General features: G+C 46.3%; 2 protein-coding genes and 1 non-coding gene across 3 annotated transcripts; 1 reads left to right on the top strand and 2 right to left on the bottom strand.

The window, feature by feature from the left end:
• Positions 1-276: 276 nt before the first annotated feature.
• LOC118656979 (CWF19-like protein 2) lies at positions 277-3,154 on the bottom strand. The gene is given in 2 exon segments (XM_036310824.1): positions 277-2,896; positions 2,899-3,154. Coding segments are annotated over 2 exon segments (2,688 nt in total). The 3' UTR covers positions 277-464.
• A 2-nt stretch (positions 3,155-3,156) lies between these two features.
• Positions 3,157-3,267, bottom strand: LOC118657131. The gene has a single exon (XR_004967870.1). It is a non-coding gene; the product is annotated as a U6 spliceosomal RNA (small nuclear RNA).
• A 5,301-nt stretch (positions 3,268-8,568) lies between these two features.
• Positions 8,569-20,456, top strand: LOC118656904 (group 10 secretory phospholipase A2-like). Its single transcript, XM_036310690.1, has 4 exons — positions 8,569-8,647; positions 11,679-11,829; positions 13,402-13,511; positions 20,314-20,456. Exons 1-4 carry the CDS (start codon positions 8,569-8,571, stop codon positions 20,454-20,456), a joined length of 483 nt encoding a protein of 160 aa, XP_036166583.1.
• Positions 20,457-21,786: the final 1,330 nt, after the last annotated feature.

Here is a 21,786-nt window from a genome sequence, read left to right on the forward strand (position 1 = left end):
TGTGCTACTGGTAGAAAATTAAGAGATCTTCTATAAAATGCTATGAAAAGAAATTTCAATTATTACTGAATATGCCAACTCTTAATTTAAAAAGTGCAAAAGAAGTCAATCAATAGACTTAACCTTGACGTTGACCCAATTCCTTCTGAACCCATGATTTGTTATGCTTCCTGGTTAATCCTTCAGAAAAGTCTTTCCATATATGCACAGAATAGTTCAGAACACCAAGACGTAGGCACAGAACAGAAATGTGAGCAGGTCACCGACACAGCTGGCCTTACGCTGGGTTACTGCAATGAAGTCCACAGGAGCAGGTGGGGAGGACACGACACGATCCAGTGATGCACTGTGGTCAGAGACCCAGAGCATGACTTCCCTGGGACCTGAGGGTCAGCTGCTTATTAGGTACAATGGAAATAAAACTGAAAGGAACCTGAAGAGGAAATAACACTGGAAGGTATGATTCAACATGTTTTACTTTTGGTGAAGTCAAATGGTTTCCACCACTGAGCAAATTGCAGTGCTTTCTTCCTCTGATCCTCAAAGCTTTCTCGGACCCCTTTCCTCCAAAGTCGTGGCTCTATATCCAGCATCCCACCAATGATTTCCTTTCCAAAGTAATGAGGGAATTTGTGTTGATCTTCAATGACATGAGCAAACCCTCCTTGAAGACCAAAATCCACAGAGAAGTAAGGTAAGTCTTTAGGCACAGACTTTCTGATATCTTTGGAAGACAGATCAATCAATTTCTTGTTCATAGACCACTCCTCATCAGAGTCCATTATGGCTTTCTTAAAATAGATGGGAGCCATATCACCCATTTCCTTTGGGAGAGGAATGCATTCATAAACCATATGATATTGTTTCTTCATGCTCATGTTAGTTTCTAAAAAGATGCAATCCAACCCTTTATCTTCAAACATCTTTACCAATGATTTTCTAAACATCTGAATTTCCTCCCAGATGTCTTCATCCAATAAGGTAGCGGCTCTCTGGTGCTGCAGAGGGACTATCAGGCAGTGACCCTCGGTAAGAGATCGAAAGTTGGGTAAACATAAATAAACCTTAATACCTATCGCAACAATAAGGTGCTTGGGAAACTGAGAGCTGTCAAAACAATACAGACACCTTTCCATTTGTGCAGCAAGACTCCGGTGTTCAGCAATAGCTTTTTTCCTCTGGCTTTCTGCTTCTTCACCAAAATGTTCTTTTTCAGCTGCTTTGGAGACAAACATGTCATCCAGAGTATAATAGTCTCCATCTGTCTTTCCCATAAACTTAGATGCCATTCTCATAAAAAGTTTGTTCTGATTTTCTGCTGTTCCCATCTTCTCATTCTTGACTAAATCGTTTAGACTTAAATTATCATCATCATGAAAGTATCTGACCCTTTCTTTTTCCTCATGGGTTGAAGCCATCTGTCTCTTCCTTCTTCCTCCTTTAGATTCCAGAGGTTTCTCTGGTGTGTTCACAGGCCAGACTCTCCCAGACTGATCGGTTCTGACGAGAATCACTTCTTGCTGGTCTTCATTCTCTATCCCAGATTTTTTTGATGATATTGTTTCTTTGAATTTATTTGCTTTTTCAAGTTGGGCTTTAAGTTGCTCAGCTAACTCCATATTTCCCATCATCTCTGCCTTGATAATCTTGGCTCCCAACTTGTTCTTCTCATCAACACTCAGGATGTGGATGGACTCATCCTCAGGGAGACTTCCTGAAAATGAAGACTTCGTGTCCTGTAGATGTTCTTTTCTCGGAGAGTCATCCATCGAGCTTTCATCGTGTGATTTCTCTCTTCCATCTTCTGAGATATGTCGATAGCCAACACTGTGACTGGTTTCCAATGGATTTCGATTTGACTGTTTCCTCTCTCCTTCTCTCTCATCAGAGCGACTTCGTGATGATAAATTTTCTTCGCTGTTCTCTGTCGGTTTTCGAAAACCACAACGCACAGAACCCTGGGTGGCCAGTGCTGAGGGTGAACTAGATTCAACATTCCTGCCCATGTGATGAAATGACAGTTCATCATCAGAGGGCATTATAAATTTAGGTCTCAAATTTCCAAGAGAAGAAAACTCTTGACTTTGCCTTGAATTGGAGTCTCTTCTATATGTTTCTGAAGACCCAGGTCTATTATTTTTTTCATCACCATAAAACTTATCTTTATGTTTTGTAATATCTGTTGAACTATGTCTATCCCTTGAACTTTTATTATATTTTGTCAAGTCTGATTTTCTACTTTCTTGACTACTCGGTGCTTTATCTGAATACATTGGTTTCCTCCAGCGTTCTTGTCTACAGTCTTCTTTTGTGGATGCAGTATTTTCAGCTTCTTCTAATTTCGACTGAAATATTTCCATTGACCCATATCTTTCAGCTACAGTGTCTTCAAAATTTCTATTCTGTTTCTCAGCTTGTTCCTTCATTCTTTGATAAGACTTCCTTAGCCAGCTTAATCCACCATCTTCTATTACTGAAACTTTAGTAACTGATGACGTAGTACAGTCTTCTGGTGGAAGACCAGTCCCACCATCCTTCCAGTATGGATTCAATTCTCTTTCTAGCAGTCTGGACTGTTCAAGTGCTTGGGTTTTTGCTTGCTCTATTTTCTTTTTTGTTTCTTTTTCAGCTTTGAGTGAGGATGATGACACAGTTTTAACAGACATAAAATCAACAGTCATCCACTCATCCCTCCGAATACCTCGGTTGTCTTCTTTTTCTGACTTTTCACCTTTCAGTTTCCAGGCCTTTTCCTTGCCAGGAGTCTGGGGTGGAACAGCCTCAACCCACTCATCTTCAGAGCTTGATGAACTATCAGATGACTCATTGTTTTTTTCATACTTCTGTTCCTTGCTCTTTTTTTTCTTCTCTTTCTTTACTTTTTTTGAACACTTGTTTTTTTCTTCTTTTTCTTCACAGAGTGTTCCTGTGAGAAGTGTTCAATCCGCTCATTCACATCAGGTAGCATCCATGTATCCTCACCCCGAAGTCCTTTAAGTTCTTTACGCCTTTCTTCCTTCTCAAAATTGGCTTTAGCCTGGAGCAACACCTCGGCTCTGGTGATCCGGGTCTGCTCCTTACGCTCTTGGAGGGTCTGCTCCTTACGCTCTTGGATACTCCTCGCACTTTCAAAACGACCTCTGGCAGCTGCCATTGTTGTTCTCCGAACGCTTCACGAATTTGCGTGTCATCCTTGCGCAGGGGCCATGCTAATCTTCTCTGTATCGTTCCAATTTTAGTATATGTGCTGCGAAGACTAAATGACACGGAGACAGCGTTCAGTTGATCAGCAGCCTAGCCAGGATCTCTAGCCAGGATCTCCAGCCAAGTTCTGGTCTGGATCTCCAGTGAAGTTCTGCTGTCTCTAGGTTCTGTGTAGGTTCTGTGTCTAGGTTCTGTGTCCTGTTGTCTTGTTACATCTGTATTTATACCAGTTGATTCTAATCCTATCAATCTCTATTCCAAAGGTTAGGGCGTTTCTTATCTCCATTCCAGGGAGTAAAGATTATGTAGCTTAAGCATGATTGTTCGTAGTTAAAGTGATTAATTACCCGCCTGGCACTTAGTTAAGGGGTTTTATTCCCTCCCTAACTTCAGGGGAAAATCCCTACCTGGGGAAACAACCTTTCTCAGAGAGGTGACCTTGGTTAAAACACATAGTGCCAAGAAGGTGAGCAAACATATTAAGAACAGTATGCTATATATGCCAGGTCCCTTGAAACAGCAAGGATGGACTGGCTCCCGGCACCAGTGTAAATGAGGTTTCCTCTGTGCACATTGATTGGGAAATTCCTTGAAAGCAAACGTCTTTCTCCATATATTTATGTGGGATATTTTATCCCCCATTGCTCATAGGAGATCCTTAGAAGAAAGACAATGTTTTTTACCCCATGTTTTGGAGAGTCTGAGACCCATAATCTGTGCGGACAAGCCCTCATTGGACACTTGTGTGCAGGCAGGCCCATGTTAGGGGTTCAAGAGGAGAGACCACGCCTTGCCTTGAGGAGCTCACTCCAGTGGAGAGAATGACTGAGGGTGGCAGATGAATGGCCTGATGCCTTAGGTTTTCATAGAAGTGTTATGGGAAGGGGACTGGCCTAGGGGCAGCTGGTAAGTGTGTGGGTTCTTTTTTTTTTTTTTTTAATATATTTTATTGATTTTTTACAGAGAGGAAGGGAGAGAGATAGAGAGTCAGAAACATCGATGAGAGAGAAACATCGATCAGCCGCCTCCTGCACACCCCCTACTGGGGATGTGCCCGCAACCCAGGTACATGCCCTTGACCGGAATCGAACCTGGGACCTTTCAGTCCGCAGGCTGACGCTCTATCCACTGATCCAAACCGGTTTCGGCAGTGTGTGGGTTCTTGACTACGTGCAGGAAAGATTTCACAACATTGGTCCAGGTGATTTTGAGGGTACATTTATTAAAACCGGGGACAGGGATACAAGGAAGGGCCTAAGATAGAAGAAGCTACAGGAGAGAGCCTAGGTGGGGTGGCTTTGGCTCTCTAGAAATGTTATAAGAAAGAAATGAGTAGGGGCGGCCAGGGGATTGTTAAGGGCAGGGGGAAAAAAAGGACACATATGTAATACCCTTTGTAATACTTTTAGCAATTAAAAAAAAAAAAAAAGAAATGAGTAGATGAGTGGATTAAAAAACTGTGGTACATCTACACAATGGAATACTATGCTGTGGTAAAAAAAGAAGGAGTTCTTACCATTTGTAACAGCATGGATGGACCTGGAGAGCATTATGCTAAGTGAAATAAGCCAATGAGAAAAATAAATATCACATGATCTCACTCATTTATGGAATATAATGAACAACATAAACTGATGAACAAAACAGATCCAGTGACAGAGAAGCATCGATCAGACCGTCAAACCTCAGAGGGAAGGTAGGGGAGGGTGGGGGTAAGGGGGAAAGATCAGGCAAATGTTATAATGTACCTCGCGAATCACAGAAGGACACCTCAAGAAGTCGAATTAAAGAGTCACATTTATTGCAATCCGGGACTCCGAGGGGGCATTTCGCTCTCCCAAATCTCGAAGTGATAAGATGGCCGCAACACCAGATTTATATAGGTAAAGATCACAAAGGTATTGATTACATCCCAGGGTTTGGAATGAGGAACCTGGTCTGCAAAACAGTTTACAGAAGCAGAGTTAAGCATGTTAATTATTGTTTTGGGTCTCCGGGTCACTGAGTTGACAGAAACACATTATCTAGGACCCCTGGGTTGACAGGGACATATTATCTAGAACCCTCAGGTCTTGGGATAATTGTGCTGTCCTGGTTCCCAGGTACAGAGGAATTTGCTTTCTAAAACCAGTAAGATCACAACCAATGGGATATTCACATTACAATCAATAAGGCATTCAATTGAATGGGATGATTTATATAATTCAGAAAGTCAAAATAACCTTTCTATTGTTAAACAAAGCAAATAGGTACAGAAGCCAAACAGCAGGGTTAAAGTTAAACTATAGTTTCTACCTGAGATGATTGCTACCATACTTCACAAAGGACTTATATGCAAACATATAGGCCTAAGCAATGGATACAGACACAGGGGGGTGAGGGCATGAGTGGGGGGTATGGGGGGTAATGTGGAGAGATGTTCACATATGTAATAACTTAAAGAAATTTTTTTTAAAAAAAAGAAAGGAAGAAAGAAAAAGAAAGAAAGAAAGGAGCCGTGGCAGGGTTGCTTTAGCTCACTGGTAAGTCTAAGAACAGGTCTTAGGGGGTTAGCCCAGGACAAGCTGTCACTGACCATTGCTGCCCTGGTTGCAAGTTTCGTGGGGTCCCTTAGAGTTTAGGAGGTGCATGCCTGTGGGGGGAGATAGCGGGAAGGAAAAGGCTTGGGTGTGCTCCCCAGGATGGAGAGCTCTTGCTGGGACTTCATTTTGAGGATTTTTAAAGGCTGGGAGTTGAGGGGAAGTCGTAGGAGAGGATCTCAATAGAATATTCATCATTTTTATGCTGATGTGCCAAAATGAGATTTATTCCCTTAATTTCATCTGTCCCTGGCACAAATGGCACTAATTGGGTTTCTGCTCTCTAGCTCCCTTAGTGATTTAAACTAATCAGCCTCTGGTTGGGGAGAGGTGTAAGCCATTTACTCTTAAGTGTCTTCGGTTTAGGGAAGATAGGATTTCTAAATGGTTGCAAGCTGCTTGGTCATTTATCCATCTCAGTTCCCGTATTTTACTTGCCCAGGAAATTTCCTAGCTTCTTACTATCCTGCCTCAGAAGGAGGCAGACAGAGATTTGGCAACATGTAGAAATGAATTTTAATCTGGGCACCCACAATTCTTGGTTCTTAACTTCTCTGAGCCTCGATCTTTTCCTGTGAAATGGGGACACCGGAGGGGTCTGAGGCTGTGCTAAGATCATGGGTCTGTCCCTGGCCGGTTTGGCTCAGTGGTAAGAGCATCGGCCCATGCACCGAAGGGTCTCGGGTTCGATTCCAGGTCAAAGGCACATACCTGGGTTGCAGGCTTGATCCCAGAAGGGATCCAATGTGGAAGGCAACCAATCGATGTGTCTCTCTCACATCAACAAATGTTTCTCTCTCCGCCACCCCGCCCCCCCCCCTCACTCTCTAAAATTCTGAAAGGTGGGGATTCTTACCACATTATAGCTAGTGAGACATTGTTACTGGAAACAGCTTTGGCTGGGGCTTTTCCTAGGGCCAGCCATAGTGTGTGGGTTCTTGACTTTGAAGCAGGAAAAACTTCACAATACGAGTCCAGGTGAATTTGAGAGGACGTTTATTCAATCTGGGGAACTGTTACAGTTAAGCCCCTCTTGTACCAGGGAAATGGAACCAACTGTGGTCGAGGGTAGCCTAGGGGCAAGTTTATATTAGTAGTATAAGCAACGGGGCAAGTTGATTAATGAATACCTTGGTAACTTTGTGTCTGTATCTCAGGTAACTTTGTGTGTGTTTAGCCAACCGTTGTATGGTTTTTGGGAATAAAAGGCTGGCCCAGAACCAGGGTCGGCGCTGTCGTGGGAGAACACGCCTGCGGCAGCCGCTGGCCACCTTTTCAATAAATCCTCACTTGCTGCTTAAGACCTAATTGGAGTTGGTGGTCTTACTCTCGCGAACATTGGTCCATAACAGAACCATGAAACAAGGAAATGAGACTAGGCTTGTCTGCTTTTGGCTCACTAAAAAGTCAGAGTAAAGGGGGCCTTAGAGACAGGTTCAGGAGTTTTGCCTGGGACTGTTTTGCTGTTGTATTTGCTGCCCTGATTGCAAGCCTGGTGAGGTCCCTTAGAGGCACGCCTGTGGGGAAAGAAGTTGTGGGGAGGCGTGGGCATGGTCCTGGGAGGGAGAGTGAGGGCTCCTTTGTCTCAGTGATTGTATCTCTCTTGCCAGCAGGAATTTTAGGGGAGGTCTCAGGAGAGGGTTTCAGCAGAATATTCATCCGTCTTCCGGTGTGCTCCTTCAGGGTCGTGGTCTTCACTGATTTGTCAATGCCAGGGCGTCCTTAGTCACTGCAGCTGGTCTGGTGTCACCCACCTGGTGTTGCTGCTTTTCTGGGCCTGGAGCTGAAATACAAATGAGCCTAGACGTTGTTATCTGTAGGGAGGTGACCTGCTGTATCTGCTGTGAATTGCTGTGCCTCTTGTTCAGCTCTCGTCTCAGTTTCCCTGTTCCATTCATTGGCCGGTCTGAACAGGACCATTATTAGTTGCCATTATTTTTACGAGAGCTTGGCTGTGGAGATGGGAGGAGTCTAGGAGTTCCACTCTCAGAAATGGTTTTGACCAGAAATCGTCAGAAATTGATGACACTGGGTAGGGACTAAGGGGGACAGATGTGTGCCGCAACTGTCACTGCCTTTCAGTGCTGAGCACCTGCTGTGTCTGTCTTCACTGCCTCACGGTGGCTTTGCTACCCTTGACCAGATGAGAAGCCTGAGGCAGAAAGGGCATGGGGTGTGAGGCCAGCTCCCCTCCTACACCAGTTCAGCTCTTTCACCAGAACCCACTTAGGGCAAATCTTTGACCCCTTCAGTTTCCCAAGGGTGATGGTGGTGGTGAGGCGGGCGGGGGGGGGGGGGGGGGGGCGCGGTGCAGAGAGCTGATTTCTAGAGGTACCCGGAGCGCCAAGTTTCCTACATTTAAAGTGTTTAAAATAATTTGTCCCTCCCGCTCCTCGAACTCTTCTTTTCGATGCCCAGGTGAGTGCTGGAAGGGGGCTGCAGGGAATCATAATATGAAGAGAGCTCCCTTTTTGAGCATTTACTTGGTGGGTCGACCTGTGCTAAACTCCTTTCCTCCCTAATTCTCCCCAAACCCTAATTGGAGACTTCCTGGGCCAGATTCTCTCTTTTGGCCTCCAGCGCCCATTCCATGACCAAGATGCAGAGGTCCTGGAAGGACTTCTCTTGCCGCCCCAGGGGCTTGCCCTTGCCGGGCTCCATCCGGCCCTGCGGTAAGGTGAGGGCAGGGGCGGGGCTGGGCGGGGCGTGGGGGTGGGGGTTTGGGCCCCAGTTTGGTGACTATATACACTGGTCAGCCAGATCGTCCCACACCTGCCGCCTTCCTATGGGTCAGCTGCCCCTGTGCCAGCCAGCAATGCTGCCGCTTCTGCTGCTCCTGGTACCCGGACTCCTGCCCTGCGCAGGTGAGTGAGGAGTGCGCCCCTGGAGGACCAAGGAGTTCCTGGGACTCCTTCAGCCCTCCCTCCACCCCAGCCCTGCTCCCACCCCTCTGCAGGAACTCCAACTTACCAGCCCTTTCCAAGGTCCCGGGAGCCCTACTTTCCTAATCCCTCCTTTCTCTGGCTCACTGACACTTTCTTACCAGGTTTCTAAGAGCCTTGTCCCCTGTCCTCCCCAAGAGCTTCCACTCATCCACTCCTCCCAGGGACCCAAAACTAGGCCAGCCCTTCCCAGGGTCTCGGTGTCCTCCCCAGACACCCCCGCCATCACTGTAACCCCCTTCAGCGACCACACCCTCCCCATCTACCTGTCCCTGGGGTCTGAAGTGGGACTACCAAGGGGACACCAGAGGCAGGAGGAACAGGGGAAGAAGGGTCTGCCCTACCTGGGGTGGGGGAGGAACATGAGGTTGCCTTCTTACCCCTCCCTAGGCACCACACTTGGAGAGGTCCCCTCAATGACTCCCCATTTCTGGGGTGCACAGGCACACACTCACAGGGAGATATACAGACACCACATCATATACACATACACCCCCAGCCTCACCTGGGCACTTAGGTGTAGGGCTCATGGACAGACTCACACACAGACACAAGCAAAGATTCCCCAAGGAGAACACACACACACACACACACCCTCAGGCCCTTAGGAATATAGGAAGCCCAGACAGCCTTGGCACTCCTAGCAAGGCTGCTGTGGGCAGACAGAGCAAACAGACCTCAGAGTGACCTGCCTCACCGAAGAGGGAGTGTTTTCCTTGGTTCCAAACCCAGTGCTGGCCTCTGCCCCATGCTTGGGTTCTCCATAGGGCTGTCCCCAGGACCCTGAGATGCTGGAGTGTGGTTAGGTCAGGGTGGGGGACTTCTGGGGACAGCTGTGGGGCATAGGATTAAGACTGGGGCCCTGTCATGTATGCTTAGACTGGGGCTTGGTGGAGCCAGAGGTCAGGGGACCTTTTATGGAAGCCATCTGTGTGCCAGGGCATCTGGAGCTGCCTGTGGCAGAGATCTGCCCTCCAAGAGCTCCCAGGCTAGAGAGTCACTCCCGGAAGCAGATAGCAGCACAATGTGACAGGGCTCCTGTGGTCGACCTGAGGGTGAGGCAGATTCTAGGAGGTGACAGGTGAGCTGGGTGAGGATGGGGCGAGGGCATGTGCAGCACAGGATATATGTGACGGGGAATGTAACTGGAGGAACAGGAAATGATGAGCAGGATCTCTGTGGTGAGCATTCAGAGCGGACACTGGAGAGGAGGGAGAGGCAGGCTCCTGCAGGGTCTCTGGGCTGCAGTGAGGCCCCTGAGCTTTCTCTGAAGGGTGGTTTCAGGCAGAGGTGTGGGCAGCACTTGGCAAATCCCGAGAGAGCGAGCTGGATGTAATTCTGGTCTGTACTCTTAAAAAGAGTCAGTGGAGTAACAACTTGTTCTAGAACAGAGACACGATGACTAGATGTAATGCATAAATCTCTGGCTCGGCAGTCCCAGAGCAGTGGAGAGCAGACTCCCAGAAATCAGGCAGGTCTGGGCCTGGGCGTCTGCTCTGAGACCCACCAGCCCTGTGACCCGGGATGGGTCCTTTTGCCTCTCTTAGTCTTAGTCTAAGGGGTGCATAGGCACACACTCACAGGGAGTGTGTTCTCTGATGCCCATGTTACAGAGAGTTTGGAGATGCCTGACCCTGAGCAGTGGCCCCCTCCTTGGTGCCCCTCAGCTCTGTCACCCTGGCAGGTCTCCTTCCCCTGCTGTTACTGGGCAAGGAGGACTGAGCACTGGATTGGGAGTCAGAAGCCTGGATTAGAGGTTCTGATCCGGCCAGGTTCAATCAGCCAGGTTCTTGTTGGCTGTGTGGCTGTGAAAGGCAGGGGTTCCCATTGCACCTACTGTGCCCTGCTCTGTGTCAGAGCCATAACTGGGCTCGGGCCACAGGACCTCCCTGTGTGGGAAGAAGCTGAGGCTAGGCAGGGAAAGTAAGAGGAGATGGAAAGGGCCCTGAACCAGAGTCTAGATCAGTGGTTCTCAAACCCTTTAATACAGTTCCTCATGTTGTGGTGACCCCCAACCGTAAAATTATTTTCGTTGCTACTTCATAACTGTAATTTTGCTACTGTAAACAATATGTAATTATATATGTGTTTTCCGATGGTTTTAGGCGACGCCTGTGAAAGGGTCGTTCGACCCCCAAAGGGGTCGTGACCCACAGGTTGAGAAGCGCTGGTCTAGGTGGAAGTGGTGGTGCTGGTGGTGGAGAGAAACAGGGACAGGGAAGCCTGCACAGAGGAGCCCTCCTTGGTGGCAGGGACCCCGTTTAGCTCATCTGTGATGTCCAGTGCTCATCACCGGCAATGGGACAGACGTTTTTTAAAATATATTTTACTGATTTTTTTATAGAGAGGAAGGGATAGGAATAGAGAGTTAGAAACATCCATCAGCTGCCTCCTGCATACCCTCTACTAGGGATGTGCCCACAACCAAGACACGTGCCCTTGACCGGAATCGAACCTGGGGCCCTTCAGTCCGCAGGCTGACGCCCTATCCACTGAGCCAAACCGGTTAGGGCAATGGGACAGACATTTGATGCACAACTTGGACTCTGACTGTGCCGGAAGTTGACAAGGGCAGGAGATTGGGAGTCAGGGCATTCCAGGAAGAGGGCCCAGTGGTGAGATCTTTCAGGGTGCTGTGGCCCTGTGTCTTGTTTTCTCTTTCATGGCTGCCTTGAAGATATCGGTAATAATAGCTAGAGCTTGCTGTGTGCCAGGTGCTTTACATACATGATCTCATTTCATTCTATGAAGAGAGGTGCACTTACCCCCTAATTTTGCAGACGAAGAAAGCAAGGCACAGAGAGTTTGAGTAAGTTGTTCCAGGTCACCCAGCCAGCGACTGGGAGGAGCAGGATTCAAACCCAGGCAGTCATCCAGGCTCTTTCAGGCCAGTGACCTTTCCCAGGGCCAGGGAAGACCTGACCGGCAGCCTCTAACCCTTGTTTTCCCCCAGCATCCTTGACGTCACATGTGCACCGACGTGGGCTCATAGAACTGGCAGGGACCGTACACTGTGTGGGCCCCCGCAGCCCCCTGGCCTATATTAGATACGGCTGCTATTGTGGCCTGGGTGGCCGAGGCAAGCCCCTGGATGCCATGGACCGGTGAGTGTATGCGTGGGCCAGGCTAGAAGGTCTCCCACCTCCTGGGGGTAGTTAAGGCCTATGAGGAAATAGCACGTTTTACTGCCTTGCAGGCAGAGGTCCTCCTGGGTAACATTGCCAGCTGCCCCCTCACGCTGGCTATGCAGTGGTTCTCAACCTTCCTCATGCCGCGGCCCTTTAATACAGTTCCTCATGTTATGGTGACCCCCGATTTCACTGTTACAAATTGAACATAATTAAAGCATAGTGATTCATCACAAAAGCAATATGTAATTATATATGTGTTTTCCGATGGTCTTAGGCGACCCCTGTGAAAGGGTCGTTCGACCCCCAAAGGGGCCGCGCGACCCACAGGTGGAGAACCGCTGGGCTATGGGATGATTTCTTTGGCTGAAAAAACAAACAAACCACAAAACAAAACACAAAACTGATCAGACTTAAAGTGCACCAGAAACTGTTTTGAGAACCCCTTTTGAGTCCTCACAACAATCCCACTTCAGAAATGAGGAAATTGAGGCTAATGTTGTGGCCCCACCCCATAACAAAGAAACAGAATTTCCGGAGGATGAGGCCCAGAAATCAGGATTTTTTTTTTTTTTTTTAAATATATTTTATTGATTTTTTACAGAGAGGAAGGGAGAGAGATAGAAACATCGATCAGCTGCCTCCTGCACATCTCCTACTGGGGATGTGCCCGCAACCCAGGTACATGCCCTTGACCGGAATCGAACCTGGGACCTTTCAGTCCGCAGGCCGACGCTCTATCCACTGAGCCAAACCGGCTTCGGCCAGAAATCAGGATTTTAAAAAGATTCCCAGGTGATTCTACTGTGCAGCCAAGGTTGGGAACCACTGTCTTAGAGCTCTGGTCAGTGAGGAGGACGGGTGTTAACCTTCTTGCTAATGAGGGTCTCATTATAAACCTGCCTTGGAGGGAGGGAACCTGGTTTTATGAGAGGGTGTAACAAAGAGACCCTCATAGTCTGGGAAGCAGGGGTCCTGATGACATTCTGGGGATGGGAGCTGGCACTTAGGCTGAGACCTAAAGGAGGAAGAGTGGGCATGCAGTTGTCCTAGGCCAGCCGTGGGCAAACTACGGCCCGCGGGCCGGATCGGCCCGTTTGAAGTGAATAAAACTATTGAAAAAAAAGACCGTACCCTTTTATGTAATGATGTTTACTTTGAATTTATATTAGTTCACACAAACACTCCATCCATGCTTTTGTTCCGGTCCTCCGGTCCAGTTTAAGAACCCATTGTGACCCTCGAGTCAAAAAGTTTGCCCACCCCTGTCCTAGGCAGAGGGCAAAGGCGGGAAGCAGGCTCGTTCTAGCAACAAAGAGGAGAGTAGTTCTGCTGGAGCTCAGAGACCACGGGAGTGAGGCAGGCAGGGGCCAGGCTCAAGCATGGCTGGCGATGGAGGCAGTGCAGGTCAGTAGACGTATTTCCCAAGATAGGATTCTCAGGAACAAAGTTTGGACCAGAAGATGCTCACCCATAGTCCTGGCATGGAAAGATGGTCAGGAGAGCAGCCTTCACTCACCTGCTGGTCTGCCTGTTTGCCATCCACAGGTGCTGTCACCGTCATGATTGCTGCTACCGGCATGCCAGTGAGGAGGCTGGCTGCATACCCAAGCTGCAGTCCTACCCTTGGACATGCAACAATCAGCACATTGAATGTGGTGAGTTCCCAGCAACACCCACACCAACCTTCCCCAGAGTTCCTGGGGCATCTGCTTGTAATAACTTACCACTGCTTCCAGCTCCCCATAGACCACCCTTTGGACTGATCTAATATAAATGATCTCTAATACTGAACACTTAAACAAATAAACAAAAAACACACATTTCTTTCTTTTTTAAAACATTTTAAAAAATATATAGTTTTATTGATTTCAGAGAGGAAGGGAGAGGGAGAAAGAGAGAAACATCAATGATGAGAGAGAATCATTGATCAGCTGCCTCTTCCAAGCCCCCTACTGGGGATTGAGCCCACAACCCAGGCATGTGCCCTTGACCAGAATCGAACCCAGGACCTTCCAGTCTACAGGCCAACGCTCTATCCACTGAGCCAAACCAGCAAGGGCCAAAGAAACCCATTTCTTTTCTGTCTGGACAAAAATGGAAAAAGAGAGAAATGACACCAGAAATAAACTACCTAACTGTCCATCAGATGGGGCCTGGGTATATAAACCCATGATGTATCCTCACTGTGGAAGACTGCAGCCTGGAGAAGGGATAAGGTAGAACCATATGCTGACATGGAAAGGTGTTGCATGAAAAAGCAACCTGCAGAAGGACATGTTCATTGTGTTAAAAAGAAAAACTTGCAAATAGCACCGTACTGCTTTCCACAACTACATGTGGACGCTTGCAAAGCTCAGAAAAATGTAAAGACACACTCCACATTGAGGATGGCTGTGGTCATTTCTAGGGACAGAACCAGGTTGAGGGGAGTGACGGTAGGAGGCAATTTTATGTTCTCTGTCATGTTTCCATTTTTTTAAAAAAGATCACCTGCATGAATTATTTGTGGATTAAAAGTTAAAAAGAAAAGGAATATGCAGACTGATGGGATCTATGCAAATTACTTTGACATGTAATGAAACAAAATTTAAAAATGTGGGTGGAGGACGGATGGACATATTACTTTCTTGGAGATGGTACTTACAAGTGGGTGGTTGTATATCTCATTGTGGTTTTTATTAGCTTTTCCCTAACGGTGTTGAGCATCTTCTCATGTGCTTGTTGGCCATTTTTATATCTTTGGAGAAATGACTATTCAGGTCTTTTGCTAATTTTTAATTGGGTTATTTGTCTTTTTGTTGTTGAGTTATTCTGGGTACTGCACCCCTATCAGATATGTGATTTTACAAATATTTTTCTCCCATTCTATAGGTTATCTTTTCATTTTCTTTTTCTTGTTAATCATCAGCCAAGGATATTTTTTCCATTGCTTTTCAGAGAGAGAGAGTGGAAGGGAGGGAGACAAGGGAAGGGGAGAAACAGAGACAGAGATGAGAGAGAGAGGGAGAGAGGGAGAGAGAGAGAGAGAGAGAGAGAATGTGAGAAAGACACACTCATCGGTTGCCATCCCCCCAACCTGGGGCAGGGACCAACCTGCAACCCAGGTATATGCCCTTGACTGGGAATCGAACCCTGGACCTCTAATCACTGAGTCACACCTGCCAGGGCTGTTTTCATTTTCTTGAAAATGTTTTTTGTTAATGTTTTTATTGATTTTTAGAGAGAGAGGAAGGGAGAGGGAGAGAGAAACATGGATGAGAGAGAAACCTCATCGATCAGCTGCCTTCCACACACCCCCTACTGGGGCTCGAGCCCGAAATCTGGGCAGGTGCCCTGACTGGGAATTGAATCAGTGACTTCTTTTTTTTTTTTTTAATATATTTTATTGATTTTTTTTACAGAGAGGAAGGGAGAGGGACAGAGAGTCAGAAACATCGATGAGAAAGAAACATCGATCAGCTGCCTCCTGCACACTCCCTACTGGGGATGTGCCTGCAACCAAGGCACATGCCCCTGAGCGGAATCGAACCTGGGACCCTTCAGTCCACAGGCCGACGCTCTAGCCACTGAGCCAAACCTGTTAGGGCCGAACCAGTGACTTCTTGATTCATGGGTTGACGCTCAACCACTGAACCACACTGGCCAGGGCTCTTTTCATATTTTTAAAAAATATATTTTATTGACTTCAGAGAGGAAGGGAGAGGGAGAGAGACATAGAAACACCAATGATGAGAATCATTGATTGGCTGCCTCCTGCAGTCCCCTACTGGGAATTGAGCTCACAACCCCGGTATGTGCCCCTAGCCAGAATTGAACCCAGGACCCTTCAGTCCTTAGGCTGATGCTCTAGCCACTGAGCAAAACCAGCTAGGGCTCATTTTCTTGGTAATGTTTTTAGTTCAAAAACATTTGTAATTTTGGCCCTAGCTGGTTTGGCTCAGTGGATAAAGTGTTGGCCTGCAGACTAAAGGGTTCCTGGTTCGATTCCAGTCAAGAGCACATGCCTGGGTTGCAGGCTCAGTCCCCAGTGGGGGTGTGCAGGAGGCAGCCAATCAATGATTCTCTCTAATCATTGATGTTTCTATCTCTCTCTCCCTCTCCTTTCCTCTCTGAAATCAATACAAAATATATATTTTTTAAAAAGTTGTAATTTTGGCCTTGGCTGGTTTTCTTAGTGGTTAGAGCACTGGCTCTCAGACTGAAGGGTCTTGGGTTTGATTCCCAGTCAAGGGCACATACCTGGGTTGCGATTTGCACCCGTCCCCTGTCCCCCACCCCAGTCAGGGGCATGGGCAGGAGTCAACCAGTGGATGAGTCTCACATGGATCTCTCTCTCTCTCTCTCTCTCTCTCTCTCTCTCTCTCTCTCTCTCTCCTTCTCCTCCCTCCCTCCCTCCCTTTCATTCTCTCTAAAAATCAATGGGAAAAATATCCTGAGGTGAGGATTAAAAAAAAAGTAATTTTGATAAAACCCAATTTTTCTGTTTTGTCTTTCTTTTTAAGTCCTCATCTGATATTTTCCCTGTTGATTTTTAAAGAGAGTGAAAGGGTTTAATCCACATGCAGGATTAAACCTGCAACCAAGGTACATGTCATTGACCAGGAATGGAACCCAGACCCTTTGTTCTGTGGACTGACGCTCTAACCATTGGACAACCCTGCCAGGGCTATTTTGTCTTTTCTTGATCATGTCTTTGGTGTCCTATCTATGAATCCATTGCTAGATCCAAGGCCATGAAGACTTATGTCCCTGTTTCCTTCTAATTGTTTTATCATTTGAATCTTGCATTTCGGTCATTGATCCACTTTGAGCTAATTTTTGTAGATGGTGTGTGATAGAGTCTAACTTCATTGTTTTGCATGGACTATCCAGTTGTCCCAGTACTGTTTGTGGAAGAAAGTCTTCTTTCCCTTGTTGAAAATCTCTTGGCCCTAGGAGGATGACCTCTCTGGTCCTCAGTTGCCTTACCTGGAAGATGGGTGTAGCAAAGATGAAAAAAGGGTTTATAATGTGGTAAACAGATTGGACAGAGGTTACTACTCTCTCCCATCTCCGCTCCTCCCTCTCTCATCCTGATCTGAACCTCTCTCTGACCCACTACCTCCCACTAGAGAGAACTGAGGTTCTGGTGTGACTTTCCACTGGAACCCTAGCCCCTGCAGCATGGTCTGTTCCGGAGGAAAGGAGGCAACTAAGAGTTACTAGAAGGATGGTCTTAGATAGGCACAGGTCCTCAGCCATATCTTCTCAGTATGACTTAGGAGCTGGCATAAGAACTAGGCTGACTTAATATTGCCGAAATCGGTTTGGCTCAGTGGATAGAGCGTCGGCCTGCGGACTGAAAGGTCCCAGGTTCGATTCCGGTAAAGGGCATGTACCTGGGTTGCGGGCACATCCCCAGTAGGAGATGTGCAGGAGGCAGCTGATCGATGTTTCTCTCTCATCGATGTTTCTAACTCTCTATCTCTCTCCTTTCCTCTCTGTAAAAATCAATAAAAAAAAAAAATTAAAAAAAAGAAATGGGCATTGAGTTGGAAATCTTAAAGATCTTCCCCTTCTTCCCTTCGACTTGCCCCTAACCATGTTAAAATGGAATTTGTAAAATATTTGTTGATGGAGTCTGTGCCTGTTTACAGACCTGCCCTCCCTGAACCAAATGAAGAGAACCAAAATACCTATTATACATTTTTGACTAAAAATATTCTCTTATTCTGTTTGGAGATATTCTGAACATAGTTGTTTATTTAATTACAGGTGTGGCCCATTTTCCATTTATGGGCCTGACTTAAATATATTTTTAAAATGTTAAGCATATAATAATATTTACTGGTAGGCCTTTATTTTAAACTTAACCCATGGGAGCTATTTTTCCTTTTAAATTTTTATTATTCTGGAATAACATGATGCTGTTAGGTTCCTGAGGCTATGGAGCAGTGAGACCAAGTCTTGCTTTTGAAAGAATCTTTCTTGCTCAGAGGTGAGGGTGGGAACAGAAGGGAGGTACAGGTGCTGAATTGTTGGGGTCCAGCCCCAGCAGGTCCAGGGGTTCCCAAAGGTGTGGATGGAGTCGGCGAAGAAGGAATGACATGGAGACAGCGTTCAGTTGATCAGCATAGCCAGGTTCTCTCTTTATTCTCTCCTTTATTGTCCTGTTACAACTGTATTTATAAGCATGACATAATGGTATGTTTTGGGTCCTCCCTTGGCCTTCTATAGTTCCTGGTTTCATGTCCATAGTTTCTTATCTGACCTTTGCCAAAAATCCTGTCTCTATCTAGTTCTGTTGATTTTAATCTTTCCTAGGTTAATCTCTGTGTTCCATTATAAGGGCTATTCCAAGATCACTATTCTACTGCTCTACTGATAAGCTACAAGGAAGTGACTGAAGAAGATTATCCTACCCAGTAAAAGTTATGTCCTCCCAGCCCCGCTGCTTGCCTTCCCTGGGACTGTCCTGTGTCGGTGGGTCTCCAGGGGTATAGGCTTTGGTGCTTTCCCTTGTGGGCAGACCCCTGGGGATGTGGGCCCAACAAGTCCCAAATTTACTGCCAACAGTTTTAGTCCAAGATCTTCATAAGTAGTACATGGTATTTTGTAACACTAGGGGGTTTTACTGATTCATTCCCTTCCTTAGTCTTGTTAATTCCTAACTCCAGGGAAATATCCCCACCTGGGGAAACAACCTTTCTCCGGGGAGGTGGCCCTGGTTAGAACACATAGCGCTAAGAAGGGGAGCAAACATATTAAGAACAGTATGCCAGGTCCCTTGAAACATACGCTGTGCAGATGTTTCTTCCCTGCAGCGACTGTGTCAAGCAACAAGGATGGACCGGCTTCAGGCACTGGATCAGGAGATCGTGGGCTGGAGTCCTGGTCCACCCTTTCCCAGCTCTGTGTCCTTGGACAAGTTACTGAATTCCACTGAGCCTCACTTTACACATCCATAAAATGGAAATAGTAAAAATTAATTGCAGTGTTTGTGTGAGAATTGGAAATGATGTATGGCTTTTTCATATTCTCTCAACAAATATTATTGAGAATCTACTCTGTGCCAGCCCCTATGTTAGGTTTTAGGTAAGACAGAGAAGTGTAGCCCAGCTGGTGTGGCTCAGTGGTTGAATGTTGACCCATGAATCAGGAGGTCATGGTTTGTTCCCGGTCAGGGCATATGCCGGGGTTTTGGGCTCGATCCCCAGTAATGGGTGTGCAGGAAGAGGCCAATTAATGATTCTCTTTCATCATTGATGTTTCTCTCTCTGAAATTAATAAAAACATAAAAAATAAAGGAGACAGAGAAGTCTAAAAGGAGGAGAATGGGAAATTGTCTCTGTGCCAAGTGCTTTTATAACTCCTGTGCCAGAAAATGAAGTACTTACCTGCTACAACATGGATGAACCTTGAAAATGTGATGCAAGGAGCTAAGTGCAAGACGACAGACACAAAAGGTCATGTGCTATATGATTCCAAGTGTATAAAATATCCAGAATAGGCAAATCTATAGGGACAGAAGGCTGATTAATGGTTGAAGACTCAGGAGAGGGGCATTGGGGAGCAACATCTTAATGTGTACAAGATCTCTTTGGGGTGATAGAAATGTTTTGGAACTAGATAGAGGTGATGGTTACCCAATATTATGAATGCACTAAGCCCCACCGATTTGTGCACTTTCTAATGGTAAATTTTGATAGGGGAATTTTTCCTCAATAAAAAAGCAGGGATACAAGGTGGGGATATTCTTTTATATTGAAGGGTCAGATTAGCTGGCAACTTTAGCAGGTCAGCTTCAGCTTACTAGTGCCTCCCATATCCCCTGCATTTTACTGATTTGGTCTCTTCCCATTCTTCCAATAGCCCTTAGGAGTAGGTGCTATTAGTATCCCTGTGTTGCACTTGAGGAAACAGCCTAGGGAGGGTGAATTGATGTGTCTATAGGCACATATCTACTACATGCTACGTTGATTGAGTGCAGGTTCAGTGCCAAGTCTCTCCTGGGCAGGCTTCCTCATCCAGGCTTCCCAGTAATCCTGCCAAGTGGATAATGCCCCATTTAAATGAGGACTTGACTCATTTAGGCAAGATCACACAGCTAGGAAGCAGCAGAGCAGGCATTCCCCCCCCCAAAAGGCCTGGATGGTTCCCTACTGCTAGTCTCAATGGATCCTCAAATGAAATTGTGTAATATTGATACGAAAGAGAAGCTAGAAGGTCAAAGGGACTTTGGACACAGCACCTCAAAACACTTCTCTGACAACTTCAATTTCCTTTTCAGCAAGATGGGGCCAGTATCACCTCCCTCCTGGAGTTGCCCTAAGGCTGGAGATCACATAGTGAATTGTCAAGTGTCACTCACATGCAATTTATGACCCTTACTGCCAACAGTGTTACCGGTTTCCCTCCTGTTTATCCTCAAGTCTCTGCAAGCTCCTGCTCTCACCTCAGTTTCCCCATTTCTTCCAGGACCGGCAGAGGATGAATGTCAAGAACTCTTGTGCAAGTGTGACCAGGAGCTTGCTTACTGCTTAGCCGAAAACGAGTACCATTTAAAGTACCTCTTCTATCCACGTTTCTTATGTGGGCACGACCCGCTCAAATGTGACTGACTAGTTTGACTTGAAATGTTATTGTACAAGGAAATAAAACCTTTTTCACTAACCAACAGCCATATTCAGAGGGGAACTGAGTTAAAGTGTTAAAGCTGCAACTTGTTGTTTGTTCTCCCTCCCTCTCCAAACCTGGGGCTGGAGCCTGTTTGGTTGCCAGTTTGACTAAGGTCAAAGCCCCATGCCTATTTACAAACCCATGACGGTGTTTGTGACTGTATTGGGTCTGGTACCATGTTTGAGGTTCGACCTTTATGAAAAGGCTGAGCTTGTCTTCTAACCTGCTCTCGATGAACAAACACCTGCTGAGTGCCTGGCCTTGTTCTAAGTCCTGGGTTGAGGCAATAAATAAGATGACCACATGACACCATCCACCCTTGTGAAGTTCAGGTCTAGTAATTGTTAGCTCAAGAAAGAGTATTCTTGCCCATCCTACTCCACCTTTTTTAAAAAAATACTCACCTGAGGGTATTTCCCCCCCACCCCCCGCCCCCCCGCATTGATTTCTAGAGAGAGTGGGAGGGAGGAGGTGGAGAGAGAAACATTGACATGAGAGACACATTAATTGGCTGTCTCCTACATGGGCTTCTACCAGTGCCGGGGAACTTGCAACCAAGGTACAAGGTACATGCCCTTGACTGGGAATCAAACCCAGGACCTTTTAGTCACAGACCAACACTCTAACCACTGAGCAACCAACCAGGACCATCCTACACCTTTACTAAAATTTATTTTCTGATTACAAAAGTATTATATACTCACTGCTTTTTTAAAAAGGCAAATGCAGAGAAATATAAAGGAGAAAAGAAATGATCCCATTTCCCACAAACCGTAATAACCACTTTTAGCATTTTAGTTGGTTGTCCATCAGTCTTTTCTGTAATTTAAAAAACTGTAGTTGAGTCCTGGCTGGTGTGGCTCAGTTAGTTGGGGATCATTCCATGCATGGAAATTTGCTGGTTCAATTCCTGGTCAGAGCACATCCCCAGGTTGTGGGCTTGATCTCTGTTTCTCTCTCCCTTCCTCTCTCTAAAAATCAGCAAAACTGTTCTTTAAAATGTAGTTAAAACTCTTGTTTTTCATAAGCTTTTTTCCATGTCATTAAAAAATATTTGGGAACTCCATTTTTGTTGTTAATTTCACCCGAGAAAGTATTTTTTCCCCCATTGATTTTTTAGAGAATGGAAGGGAGGGGGAGAGACACAGAAAAACATCGATGTGAAAGACACATTGATTGGTTGCCTCCCACATGTGTTGGGGATCAAGCTTGCAACTGAGTTATGTGCCCTTGACCAGGATCGAACCCACAACCCTTCAGTCACAGGCCAAC

Source organism: Myotis myotis, unplaced genomic scaffold (genome assembly GCF_014108235.1).
Source record: "Myotis myotis isolate mMyoMyo1 unplaced genomic scaffold, mMyoMyo1.p scaffold_m19_p_5, whole genome shotgun sequence".
Classification (NCBI taxonomy): Eukaryota; Metazoa; Chordata; class Mammalia; order Chiroptera; family Vespertilionidae; genus Myotis; species Myotis myotis.

What these genes read in the sequence shown, in the direction of transcription:
- LOC118656904 (XM_036310690.1), top strand. Translation starts at nt 8,569, where the DNA reads ATGGGTCAGCTGCCCCTGTGCCAGCCAGCAATGCTGCCGCTTCTGCTG. An exon ending in CCCCTGGATGCCATGGACCG is followed by an intron (nt 11,830 to 13,401) that starts GTGAGTGTATGC and finishes TGCCATCCACAG; the next exon opens with GTGCTGTCACCGTCATGATT. An exon ending in CAATCAGCACATTGAATGTG is followed by an intron (nt 13,512 to 20,313) that starts GTGAGTTCCCAG and finishes CATTTCTTCCAG; the next exon opens with GACCGGCAGAGGATGAATGT.